The 13,925-nt window shown below is 35.4% G+C and overlaps 1 protein-coding gene across 2 annotated transcripts in view; it reads right to left on the reverse strand.

Annotated features, from left to right (window-relative positions):
• The window catches only part of RAB32 (RAB32, member RAS oncogene family), a 49,541-nt gene that overhangs the window by 4,670 nt on the left and 30,946 nt on the right, over positions 1-13,925 (reverse strand). For both annotated transcript variants that reach the window (XM_075203595.1, XM_075203594.1), the window contains exon 2: positions 622-902. In XM_075203595.1, the coding sequence (XP_075059696.1) occupies positions 622-902 (281 nt within the window). The remainder of the gene's footprint in view (positions 1-621; positions 903-13,925) is intronic.

Raw genomic sequence — 13,925 nt, forward strand, 5'->3', positions numbered from 1 at the left:
AAGGATTAAGAGTACATTAAACTGTGAGAAATGAATGATGAATAAAAATTCCTCAGTCCAACCCCGTTTCGTAACTATTATAAATAATCACCTACCTAATGTAAGAACCATGACATACCAAGTATTAGTGACCTTGCTGTAAGTGTTCAGCAATTACACTGGCTTATTTATTTATTTTCTTTCATGTTTTCAGCAGTTTGATGCTGGATAGTGGGCAAAATTCATTCAATGATTGATCCCAGTAACTCTAGTGTAATAAAGCAGAGTAACTAATGACTGCTGAGATTGTGATCTTTCCCCAGCCAGACAGCAGGCTGATGCAGTAGCTGATGAACATTTACAGTAAGGCAAGGAAAACTTAAATAGATTAGGTATAAGGGGTGCAAACGCTACGGGAATCAGAGGAGAGAGGCCCTGGCAATATCAGCTCACCCTCCAGATATCCCCATCTCTGCTCTCAGAAGAGAAGAGTGGTGGCCTCATGAGCAATGAAGCCACAGCCAGGGCTTATATGCTGGTTCTAAAATAAATTTAAATGAGAAATAATTTACTGACCCTGTTTAATCCACATCATAACCCTTCCATTTACTCATTTATGTTACAGTTGTGCAGAACAGTTACCTTTGCAGAAGTTTCAAACCATGCAATAAAACCATTTTCTTTACAAAAGTGGTCCATCTGAGAAGGACTTTGCATGTTGTTCTCCGTCTTTTGATCACACTTGTTGGCTAGAAGAATGGCTGGTATGGGGCCACCACTGGGAAGGTAAACTTTACTATCCAGATCAGATTTCCACTTGGTGATGGCTTCAAAGGTTGACCCTCTTGTAACGTCAAAAACCACCATGGCACCCACAGCCTCCTTGTAGTATACTCTTGTCATGTTGCCAAACCGCTCTTGTCCTGTAAAATACAATTTTACCAGTAGGGTTAATATTAAAATTTTGAATTCTATGGAAGCCAAGTTTAAGTCTAAAATAAGAGTGTCAAGGACAGTGTGGTTAACACACACAGGTCACTTGGATGCATACTGTAAGTAGATAAAATTCAGCTTCCTCACAGAAGTGTTTTCTGTGATTATCCCTCCTGGGAAGATAATTTTATAAACTCTAATTAGGCTTATATTTCTACACTAATTAGACTAGAGACTCCACAAAAGAGTTTCACGACATGTCAGGAGATTGCTCTAGCTTATCTAGTTATGGAATTTTCTAGAACAAAAAAAAAATTAAAATAAAATCACTGTTACACCTACTGACTATGAAAACAATACCGCATAACTGTTTTCTTTAAACTGCAATTGAAACAATTAGTGCAATGTGATGCTGCAACTATATGCTATAAAACATCCCCAATATTCATTGAACAGTGACTACATAATGTTTTTGGTTTTTTTATAGGCATAATAAATTGATCACTTTTTATCATTATTAAAACATGTAGGCATCTCTTTAAGTCTGACCCATCAATGACCATCATGAGTGGCACTGGGCATATATTCTGTACAATTCTGTCGTCAATCTGACCAAACATTGTACTTTGTGGGTGTTCCTAAACATTCACCATATCCAATAAAAAAAATCTTATTGCGTCAGATATGATTGTGCATGGCAAAAGATCAGGTTATACAATGACAACCTTAATCATATTTATGGAGTCATTGTTTATATGGAAATGCATACACCCAATATGGATTTTTATTAGGACCAACAAATCAAAATAAATTGGCAACACATAGTTGTGGCTCACAACTGCTGGCTGTTCAGTAGCAAATGAGGGACACTAAACATATGAATAGAGGGCATTCTGTTGTCACGGGTGGGAAACTTGCACTGAGGTTTTCAGTTTTCTTATCAAAAGAGGCTCTCATATTATGAAGTATATTTAAATTGTTATGGTAGGTTACATACAGTGTGCATGGTATTATAAGATGTGTATGGTAACTTTATTTGCATCGTTAGCTAGGACAATATTGATTTTCAAACTTGCATCACGGGTGGCACCAAAAGTAGACATCTTCTCACATAGCGAGCATTTTTAGACAATTTGACTGTACAGATGGGATAAAATTTATAATTTACCCATTGTGAAGAGAAAAAAAAAAGAAAGTATTAGTTTTATGTAAAACAATGATTTTTAATTGTGTCACGGGTGCAAAATAATTCTCAGTAACACCCATTTTATGTATGTAAAACAAAAACAGTACACTTCTATTGCTATTCTATTGCTATCTAATCATATTTTGTCATTCAACATGTTAATCTTATAACAAATATTACTGTTTTGAGTAGAATTTGTTTTGTTTTACATTCCACTTAACCTTGTTCAAAACACATCTACTATAGCAGAAAAGAAAATACTGCCTCACTTTTACAAGAACTGGTGTAAGTAACAAATCTGTTCAAAATTTACAAAATGAATATTATTTTAATTTGTTTTGAACAGTTTTCCATTTTTTCCCCCAACAACCTTCAAAAACATTATTTTCACTGAAGTGTCATCTTCACAGGAGCTCTGTGCAATGCCAGCATATCTGTAGTGAAAGGACTCTGTTTTTGCACTTTAAATACTATACATCAACTTGCATAAATTTGAATAGTGCATAAATAATTATCTGAACGTCCTTCACTATATGCTGCGGAAAACAAGTGTAAAGAACAGCCAGCGGAATAGAGAGAAAGAAACAGAGGAACCACGTCCATATAAAATTTACATCATCTATGGGACATTAACCACTGAAATGTAAGACCACCTACATAAAAAGTTATATTATATATGTGACACCTACTAAGGCATTTATTAACTAAAGCAATTGTTAAGTAAGTGCAATACATGTATGGTACATTTATCATAATAGGTTTATATTGGGTAACTGGAGCAGCACCATCTCTTTATTAAGGTATACTAAATTCTCAGATTAATTTTTAAGATAACAATTTAAATAGCATCCAGACTCACCAAGAACTTGCAGAACATAAACAGCTGATGCATATGTAATAGTGGCAACCTTGGAAACAAAATTTCTTCAGTAGACGGCTACCAATATATTAAATTCTACTATGATTTATGACAATAAATTTTGCTTTCATGGAATATTACATTTGAGGTATTTACTAACAAAATAATTAAAAACTGAACCGTGACAATTATTCTGAAAAAACAATGGTCAGGTTTATCTTCTCATGGAAAGCCCCGGTCGTTGTGTGGTGCGGTTGGTTATTCTTTATGAATATTAATATCAACCTAAAAGCAGCTCTCATATTGTACCAATAGATCATATGTATGTAGTCATTCTAATATATTAATCTAAAAAAAGATGTATTCCAAGTGTATAACATGTTATTGCATGTTTCTAAAATGGAAATAAAAATCAGACAGATCTCAGAGAAAGTTTTTCCCCACAAGAAAATGCAAAACGTTTAGAAGGCAAGACAAAAAAAGTTGAAAATGTATAGCCATTTGGCAAGTTCATACTAAAGGCAAATTCTGGTTCCTTCGTTGAGTACAGTTAGTAACCTATATACATCATGGCATTGTGTCATCATCATCTCCATTTATTTATATAGCACCACTAATTCCACAGAGCTGTACAGAGAACTCACTCATATCAGTCCCTGCCCCATTGGGGCTTACAGTCTAAATTTCCTAACACACACACAAAGACAGACACACAGAACATACAAACTCCTCACAGATAAGGCCATGGTCGGGCATTGAACTCATGACCCCAGTGCTGTAAGGCAGAAGTTCTAACCACTTAGCCACCGTGCTGCCCACTGTCTACGAATGTCTGGTATTACACAGGCGAGATGCATTGTTCTTCCACTATAAAAATACGGAGGGGACATTTAGATAGTGGAGATAAACACTGTTTAAGGTGTTGCTCCAGCAAAATCCCACAAAATGCTTGACTGGATTCAGGTCTGGTGACCGAAAAAAATCACGACATATGGTAACGTCAGAGTTGTGTTCGTTAATTCACATCCCTGGTGGATGACGCTATTCTCATCCTAGAAAAAACCTCTCCCATCAGTAAAAACATGCAGCAACATGGGGTGAAGATGATCATGCCATTAAGTAGTGATTAGAATATACCTTGCCTTCTAAAGGAAATTACTACATGTAAACTCCACAGAAAATAGCAACAAACAGTTCCTAACCACCAGAACCTGTACCGGCTGGACACAGCCACTTAGGGCTGTATAGTTTTTTAGGTTGGTGCCACACGTGTTCTCACACATCTGTCAAGAATATGGTGTAGGATGATTCATTTAACACTATCATCCTCCACAGCTTGGTAGTCCATTGTCTGTGCTCTTTGCACCAGTGAACTTGCAAACATGCATGTCGAGGCGATATTAGCGGTTTATGCACTGCAACCAGACTGATATCCTGCTCTGTGGGGTCACATGTTGATATTTGTAGAGATCTACAGTAGCTCAACTGTTTTTCCTTGCATTTCAAATTAATGCCTAGATATCACATTCCTGAAGTATGAGCTTCATTCACTGTATAGGTCATTGGTACGGCTTCATCTAGAACACTGTGTTCAGTTCTGGAGGCCATATCTTCAGAAGAACATAAATACATTAAAGACTGTACAAAGGCCAAATAAAATGGTGCTTGGCCTACAGCACAAAACTTACTCGGAAAGACTAAAATATCTTAATATGTATAGTTTGAAGCAGAGAAAGGAAAGGGGGGATGTTATGTGCAAGCTAATTTCTAGGCATACAAAACTGCAAATATGTGTTTGTGATTTTATTCCTAGAAGTAGCTTGATGTGGCACACATGAACTGTGTTCAGTTGAAACGGAAAATAAATCAGTGTGTCTCTTTAATTATGTTACACTCCTTTGTCACCCAGGGGGTGTGTGTACACATAAGAGCCCAAACCCATGTTTCCAGATGAGCACCCTGTATCAATTTATAGAACAGGTCACAAACATTGTATAGCCTTTAAAAACATCTTTTTCAGGAAAGTGATATGAAACACATAACTGGGATGTTTCAGACACTTATATTTTAAGGACACATTCAAACTGGTGAATAGTTTCACAGGAAAATGTCCTATGATATTTTCTCTAATGTACTTACAGGAGATGTGTGTTAAGCAGATGAACGGAATCTTAGGATCTGTTATGTGGAGGTAAAATCTTATCTGTAAGCCATTCTGGTGGGAAGTTAGTACAGGATAAATAAAACATGACTGGAAGGTGTTTTTAACAAGAGTCATAAAATCCATTTACATAGACCTTCTAGTTTTGACATCACAGGAATGGGAGCGGTGGGCCCAGCAACAGAAACTTGATCATATGCGAGTTATTAATTCTGTGTTTATCCTTTTTATTTTACAAGAAATCATTGCATTATATCTTTGTATGTCATTTTGATTAATTGTTTTATCTTAAGCATTATGGATTTATTTTCCATATTAACTTACACTTAATAAGTTCAGGTCTCTGTGTTCTTACAAATTCGCGCAACAGTTTGGTCAAAATGCAACATAGTTGAAACAGGGGAGAACATTGTGGTTTATGTTACCTCTGATTAAAATAAATTGTGATAGATTAGTTTTCAGGGAGAACCAAAGGCTTCCTGAGTGAGTGTGTCAACTCTTCACTAAAAACCTTGGTGGTGGCATAATTGGTAAGCCAAAGCCAACGTGCGGCATAGATAGGGAAAATGTAAACGTTTTAGACAGACCAGGTGGTTGTTTTTGATTAACCCTTTGTCACAAGTGAGTGTTGAACGCAACAAGGACATGAAAAAACTTTGAAATATATCAAGGGTTTTAACAAGGTACAGGAAAGAAACATTCTTCAAAGGAATATAAGACCACAAGGACATGTACTGAAACTGAAGGAACGTAGATACAGAGGAAATTTGAGTAAAAATTACTTTACAGAAAGGTTAGTGGTATAGCTTTCCATCAGAGGTGGTAGAGGATTATAAAGTAGAGCAATTTAAACATGCTTGGGATAGACAGAACGATATACTTACAAGGAACTTTGGATCAAATAGGATTTAATGTTACCATTAGTTCAAAAATTAGCAGACTAGATGGGCCCAGTGGTTCTTATCCGCTGTCAAATTCTATGTTTCTATACCCACACTGTTGACCTTTAATGTTTTTTCACATCACCTTAGACACTGTTGCTCATGAAAGAACAGCAAGCAGAAATGTCTTGACCACTGAAGCTCTTGTCAAGTGCACCCCAAGAAATCACCTGTCTTTCAAAGTTAATCTCCCCTTGATGCCATGCTAGCCAATCAAGGCTGTCCAAAATTTGTTATATATGGCCATGACCATGCTAGGATGTTAATTGCCTAACCAATGCAAAAGCCATACCTGCATGGAAGCTCTTGCCTTCAACATACTTGGTGTCTTTCATTTACCCAGATTTTTCCAATTTTATGTCCACTACCTGTTGCAAACAAGTTATATTCATTTCTCTGCTTATAAATAAATAATAGAATGCTAGGTGTGTTCTATTTACATTGTGTCATTTATTCTTCTTATAATGAAACATTTTGAACTGTGACCATACCATATTAGGGTTGTGATTGATATAATCACTGAACTGGCACCGTTTGTACACAACCCACAGGTCCATTAAAGTACAATGAACACACACTTATAATAACTCCTATCTCAGTGAGGAAATAATGGTTCTGTAAGCAAACCATGCAATTAACAGACATGACTGATGATTTTTTAACCCCTTCTAACCCACCTATTCAATTTGTGTGTGAATACATACAATAAAAAAAAATAAAATATATATATATATATTACACATATATACACACACCCCATTTGTGATGTCCTCACTCAAGAGTTATTTTCAACAAATCACAGTGTGACACTTAGAAATTAGCTTGAACGAAAAAAACACCCAAAGACATTTGTGGTCATGTTCCAGTTACATGTTGCAGATTTTTTCAATATGGTTTTGTTTGACCAGAAAGAATATGAAAATTTTCTTTTAAAAAGTAAAAGGCAGTCACACATTCTACAATTCATCAATAGAAATATCTAAAATTATATAAATTGCCAAGAACACACATTTGATAACTGAATAGATAGAATTATAAATATGAATGTAATAGGCAAAAAAAGGACAATGTGGTAGTAAACATTTACATAAACAGGACATACGTATGAGGTAAATTTTTCACTTAAAAAATATACTCGAAAAATATACCAAAAACAAAACTTAATTTTACTAGGAAACAGTAGGTTCATTAAATTGAATATTCTAAACATTTTTTGCTCAACTAAATCATTATAGAAATATTTAAAAAATGTTTGCAACTACTTTAGGGCATTTCTCTAAAGTCAAGAAATACAGTTTAATCCAATTAGTGCATGGCTTTGGGCTGCCAATTACACTTAAGGTTAAGAAGGGTGATTTCAACACAATTCCATTGTCAAATACTTTATTTCACGAGGTTTTGTTAAATTAGGTTGATTGAATAAAATGTTGCCTAGTATAAAACAAAAACAAAGAAACAAAAATAAAAGCCCACAAATAAATGCAATAGAAAGGTATGACACATGACAGAGCTTATATTTAAAATTGTAATAATTCACAGTTTAGTTTCATTCAAACTTTAAGCCCCTTCATCACCAAGAGCTTATTACATAGGCTTTTTTGAGCAAAGATAACTGGACACAGTAGTAGTATTTTAGGAGAGGAGTGTGCAGATCTTGTGGGAGGCAACAACCTGTGGATATATTAGGGACAGGGCATAGTGTGAGCAGGGGAATGGAAACAAGCAGTATGACGCAGTCAGAGTTAGATAAAACATTTATTCTCTAATAATTTTGAACCAAAATTTGGTATTTAGTGGTATGCTGAATAGGTCAGCTTACTTGATCATCAAATAGAAGGCTTACGATGCACAAAGCTATTGAAAGCAAAGATAAGCTCTTAGAAAAAGTGTAATTTGTTTAAACAAAAAGTAAAAAGAAGATAACATAAGAAAAAAAACATGACAGCTAATCAATTCCAGGCTCTCCAGTTGTCATCAAACTACAAGTATCAAAAACTAAAAAAAAAAACTATATACACCTGAGGAAACGAAGTGATGAAAAGCAGCAAGGCTGTGTAAAGCTTACTTTTATTCATTCCAAGCTCCAAAATGTTAAACAAAAACACATGACATGTTTCAGTCACATTTACAGTTGTGTTAAACCACACTACAAATGATTCCTGGACTAACAGTGGATAAAAGACTGCTCAATATGGAATTTATAAACAGTTAAACTAGTGCAGGTTGTGCATCCCTGAGTTAGGCTAACATTCCATTGTTGAGGGCAAATAGGGGGGGGGGGGGGATATTTAATTGTGTCTTGGAACAGGAAAAAACAATTCTATTAAAAAGTAATGTCCACTTTCCCCGTTCAATTCTGCCTTGTCATTACATAAAAATATATTTTAAAGTTATTCAAGTCAAACCCCCCAACATATGGTCTCCATGATACATAACAAATACTTATTTACAAAACAATAGACACAAGTCTAATAACCCTAGCTAGAATTTCAACACTTTGTTCACAAGTATGTCACAAGATGCATAAGAAAATGTTAATCCATGTGCAGTGGCTTCATATCTTCAAACACATTCTTTGACTTTCACATTACTCCAAACATCCTTTAATTCTTAAATCACACGGTTGTTTTGTAACATAATATAGCAAACGTATCATTATTTCACTATTGATGAGACGCATTAAACAAACTTTGTTGTCATCACTGCAAACACCGATGCCCACAAGTGCTGGGGAGAGTAAGTAACAGTAAAATAATTAGTAGTGTCCAGCTTACTAAGATAATGTAGGCTTATTGTACCTACTTAATTCTAAGCTTATTAATCATGATTATTAATACAAACAACATGCATCATGTTGAAATGTATGGAAGCAGCCAACCTAATGTGCCATCTGAAATCTAAGGGTTAAGACACACAAGCAAGCTTCCAAGCAATTGCCCATTTTGCAGTTTCTTGCTTCCTATTGAGTTATCTAAGCATGTGTTTTTTAATTGCAGCGCAACTATCACTCACAGAATGTGGCAAATAAACAGTAACCATGTCCATGGCTAAGATAGGAGTGATAAATCACTGACTCATTGTGCAATCATCACATTAAAAATTACTTTAGATAAACTTAATTGCAGATGATTAATTACAGAAGAGGCAGGCTTAGCCTGAAAATCAACCATGTGACCCTAACCTAGGGCGATTTTTGCTCTATCAATACAACTTCATGTAAAATGCACCTATATATCTATACTGTTGTAAAGATGTTGGAGGGTATCAGCTGTCTGTGGAGGAATGCAAAGGTAATTTACTTTCTAACAGAGCTGCAGTAAAAAGTCAGCTTATTTTTTATTTTTCACTCAACGGTTCATATTGGATGTCAATTTACATGATTATTGGTTCTTTAACATTATGATAATGAGCACCATATATCATGTTTTTTTATTTTACTATTATTCAATGTGCTAGAAGCTTTGCATCATCAAAAAATATGATTAGAAAGTAGAAATACCTAAATAGCTTGCAACTTCCATTCATTGGAATAGTTTGCCCTAGGAGAAGAGCTGTATGGCATACCAATATATTGTACTGGTAGCACGCTTTGGTGCATGAGAAATAGGGTGTGTTACATTCTAAAAATTTAAAAGCCGCATTAACATTTTAGATGCAATGGCGTAAACCAGCACATAAACAATCAATCCTGTTTTTAATGCAGTTTTCCTTAGAATATATAAGGTACATTCATTGCAGGTAGATATGAACAAGTTCCATTCTTCGCAAGGCACTTCATTAGTATATATAAGAAGATTGGCTTAAGTTATGAAAATAAGTGTGTGTGTGTGTGTGTGTGTGTGTGTGTGTGTGTGTGTGTGTGTGTGTGTTACAAATTAAATAAAAGGTGAGACTAAATGCGAATATCAACTGAACAGACACAATGGGTCCGATTCATTGAGGATCTTAACTTAAGAAACGTCTTATTTCAGTCTCATGGACAAAACAATGTTACAATGCAAGGGGTGCAAACTATTTTTTTGTTTTGCACATAAGTTAATTACGGACTGTTTTTTCATGTAGCACACAAGTACTTGATAGATTATTTGTACATTGACATTTAAAGTTGATATTTGTGTGCTACATGAAAAAACAGACAGTATTTAACTTATGTGCAAAACAGAATACTAATTTGCACCCCTTGCATTGTAACATGGTTTTGTCCAGGAGACTGAAATAAGAAGTTTCTTAAGTTAAGATCCTTAATGAATCAGGCACAATGTTCTTATTTCACAGGGGAGGACAGGGTCTTACGCAATTTTACCATTCAGTTTAGGACTATGGATAAACATGTCATTAAACGAATGTTCTCACTGTGAATTTCATGGTCACACAAGTTACAGAAACAAAACAAACATTTAAAGTATTTGCAAACGAGTTAAAACTTTGACGAATAGATGGAAACAGAATGATATGAATCAAAGTATAATGGTTATCTATTTAAGGAACAGATCTGTATTGAGAGACCCTTTTGTTAAAGTTATTTTGTTGAATCATAAACCAAGACAAAGTTTTTTATTTATTACTCACAACAATGTCAATAGAGATTAAATGTCAACGGTTGCCTAATGTTTTGCTTTTCAGTCTGCTGAAAACCGGGTCTGTCTGTACATAGCACAAGGAAGCCCGCACCTTCCCTGAGCCCCAGTGATGAAACAAACAGTAATGCAGATTACAACTACAATAATGACCTGGTGTTCTGCACCACATGTTTCATATAACACCTCCCAATAGCTCCATGCATGTAGTTGCCTCCGATCCCACCCTCTCTCAGATTAGGCAAATTCAGAGCGTTGACAATAAAATTAACTTTTAACACTCTCCATGGGAGACACCACTGTGTTCCCTGAGCAGTGTTGGGCAAAAGATTACTGGGTCTCAGTGTCACTTTATTTAAAATGCACAATATCAACAGAGCTGCCGATTATTCAAAATAATTTAATATTGTTTTGTCTTCTTTCATAAACACAATAAAAGATTTTCAAGTTAAAAAAAAATAAATAATTTATTTTTTTCACTTTTATGAAAAAAATATTGCCAGCCAACATATCTTGGGACATTATCTGAATCATTAAAACAGACAGAACAAGGTAAAGGCAGTAGCATCTAAAAGCAATGGTGGGCAACAATCAGCCCACTTTCCCTCCTTCTTTTGAAGGCTCCAGCTGTGCAGGTAAGTATTTTTAGAGATGTGAGGAGATCTGAGTGTCATGCAGGGGCATTTGAGGAGGTCTGAGAAACAAATGGGGAGGTCTAAGGCATGTTTTCTGCATGTGGGAAGGTCCTAGTTGCATGTAGTAGATGTTTGGAGTGATATTTGAGGGCATTTTGTGGCAATTGGAAGGTCTAAATGGCACATGGGGACATTTTACGAAGAGGGATGTGGGGGTACAGATGTAGCTTTGGGGCGGTTTTTTCATTATTTTAATTATGGGTAATGTGCGGTCCTTTTGAAGACTGAAGAGTCACACAAGCCAAACTTGAAATATATTTGGTTGCAGATCAATAATCTGAAGGACAAAGGGACAGAGATTAAAGATAAGTGGTTCAGGTCCAAAATCATTGGTATGGTGAATGCCATATGTAATTTAGTAGTATTGGAAGGGTGTTTTTTCTTTAAATAAAAATTGGTAAAAGAGAAATAAAGTGAGCCACAATTTCAAAGACATATGGCCTGCTCAAGTGAAAACTAAACCTTTATTAAGGATTAAAAGTTGTGTTTGTAATGACATGTAAAATCTACACCTCAATTAACAACTCTTGATAAACATATTCTGTACCGTCAGACTATATTTCCTAAAACTTCTAGAACGACATAGTGAGTAATTAAGTGGTGGAGATACGACAAACTAAATTTTTGCTAGGGGAATGGCTACGAGTCTACATGTATCTTTCAGTCACTGCCCAGAGCCCCAGAATAACCACAACCCATAACATCCATAGTTATCTAAGCACAGTGGTTAGCAATTCTGCCTTAGAACACTGGAGCCATGGGATTTATTCCAACAAGGAATGTTTATGTTCTTCCCGTGTTTGCATCGGTTTTTCACCCACCGTTCAAAAACATGGGGCATATTCAATTCTTCCGATTCCCCACCGCGTTAAAACTACTACCGTTATTACGGTAGTAGTTAGCTGGATTTCAGCTCGCAACTCTGGGAGCTGTGAGCTGAAATCCAGCAGGAAAACTACCGTAATAACGTTTTTTCTGCGCACTATTACTGTAATAACGGTAATAGTGCGCGGAGCATGAGATTTTCGGCGTTTCCGACAGTTGAACATGCCCCATAGTGGTAGGTTAACTAGCTTCTGACGAAATGGACCCTAGGGGCCAATTCAATTCATATTGTTACTTTTTTATTTATTTATTTTTTAAACGGTGTAGTTAAAGTAAAAAAAAATAAAAAATAATACATGCAGGATTTGCTAAGAAGCTGCGTCCCTTTTTAGTTTCTGCTGTGTTAAAAATCGTGGAGTTCAATTTGAAATCAATAAACGTCACCTCTGCGTGTTAATCCTAGGTGAATGTGAATTTTATGGGAGGGTTTAATGCGGCCATCTTGAAGCTATAAAAAAAAAACAAAAAAAAACAAAATCGCAGCCAACAGCAAACTGTCATTTGCAGTTGTCCCCTGGCTCCCTGGGGACTAAATTGGATCTGTGACTACTTGCAAATGTTTGGCTGTAAAAAGGTCTATTACATTACACTGCACATTTGTTATACTATTTTCATTACTCTACACTAGTTTTCCTTTATATCCATACAAAAGGTAGCACAAAAACACATTACTAAATACATACTACTAAAATACAATACACACTCAATTAGTATTTTGCAGTTTAAATAAACTTTTTTTTGCATATTGCAGTTGTTAAAACACAAATTTATTAAAATTACAAATGATTATTGTTAATAAATTCACATTTTTTTTTTACATGCTTTATAATGCTTGTCTTGGAAATGTTTTTATAAACTCAATCATCTGAAAAAAAAAACAAACAAAAACTACCGATGGCACAGTTTACCTCGCAGCATTAAAATAGAAATGAATTGCCCCCTAAAGCTGTTGTACACACCAGCTGCGATGTGCTAGTTTGGGAAACAAATACAGAACGTAACATCGGGAATTAAATTGCGGGTTATATAATCACGCTCCAAATTGACCAAAAAAAGGGTTTAAAATCGGGTAAAACTGTGTTAAAATAAGTCCGGCTGCCAAATGATTCACCCCCTAGAGAGTGAGTGAGTGAGTGTGTGTGAGAGTGTGAGTGAGTGAGTGAGTGAGTGTGTGTGTATGTGTGTCAGGGAATTTAAACTAAGTTTCAAATGGGCATGTACTAATGAGAATGATTCAACATTCTCTTGAAAGCACTGCATAATATAGTGACGCTATACAAATAAACAAGCAAAGTATGGTTTCAATATTAAACTGGAGAAAAGGGTGCACCTAACATATTACCTATAGAATACATCAACATAACATGAAATAGATGAGCAGTTGTTAATGGAGGTGCAGTTGTAGAGTTTTCCTGTGCTGGTTATCTACTGATATACTTCCCTACAACCACAACATTTTATCTTATTTCTGTACTAAATTTTAAGTTTTTTGTGAGGATTGTGAAAGAAGTTAGGGCTCTAATAAAACCACCCGTCTCACATTGCATAGTTACAGATCACATGCATTATTATGCACATCAGTGGTGGCAAGAACCAAAAATAGGACTAGAGAGAGAAATACTATTTCTTACTCAAAATAAGTACTTATTAAAACGTATTTCAATGCAAGTGATACAATGTGTCTCAGCAGGCCTATGAAAGCCATTTCC

Source organism: Mixophyes fleayi, chromosome 3, assembly GCF_038048845.1.
Source record: "Mixophyes fleayi isolate aMixFle1 chromosome 3, aMixFle1.hap1, whole genome shotgun sequence".
In the NCBI taxonomy this organism is placed as follows: domain Eukaryota; kingdom Metazoa; phylum Chordata; class Amphibia; order Anura; family Limnodynastidae; genus Mixophyes; species Mixophyes fleayi.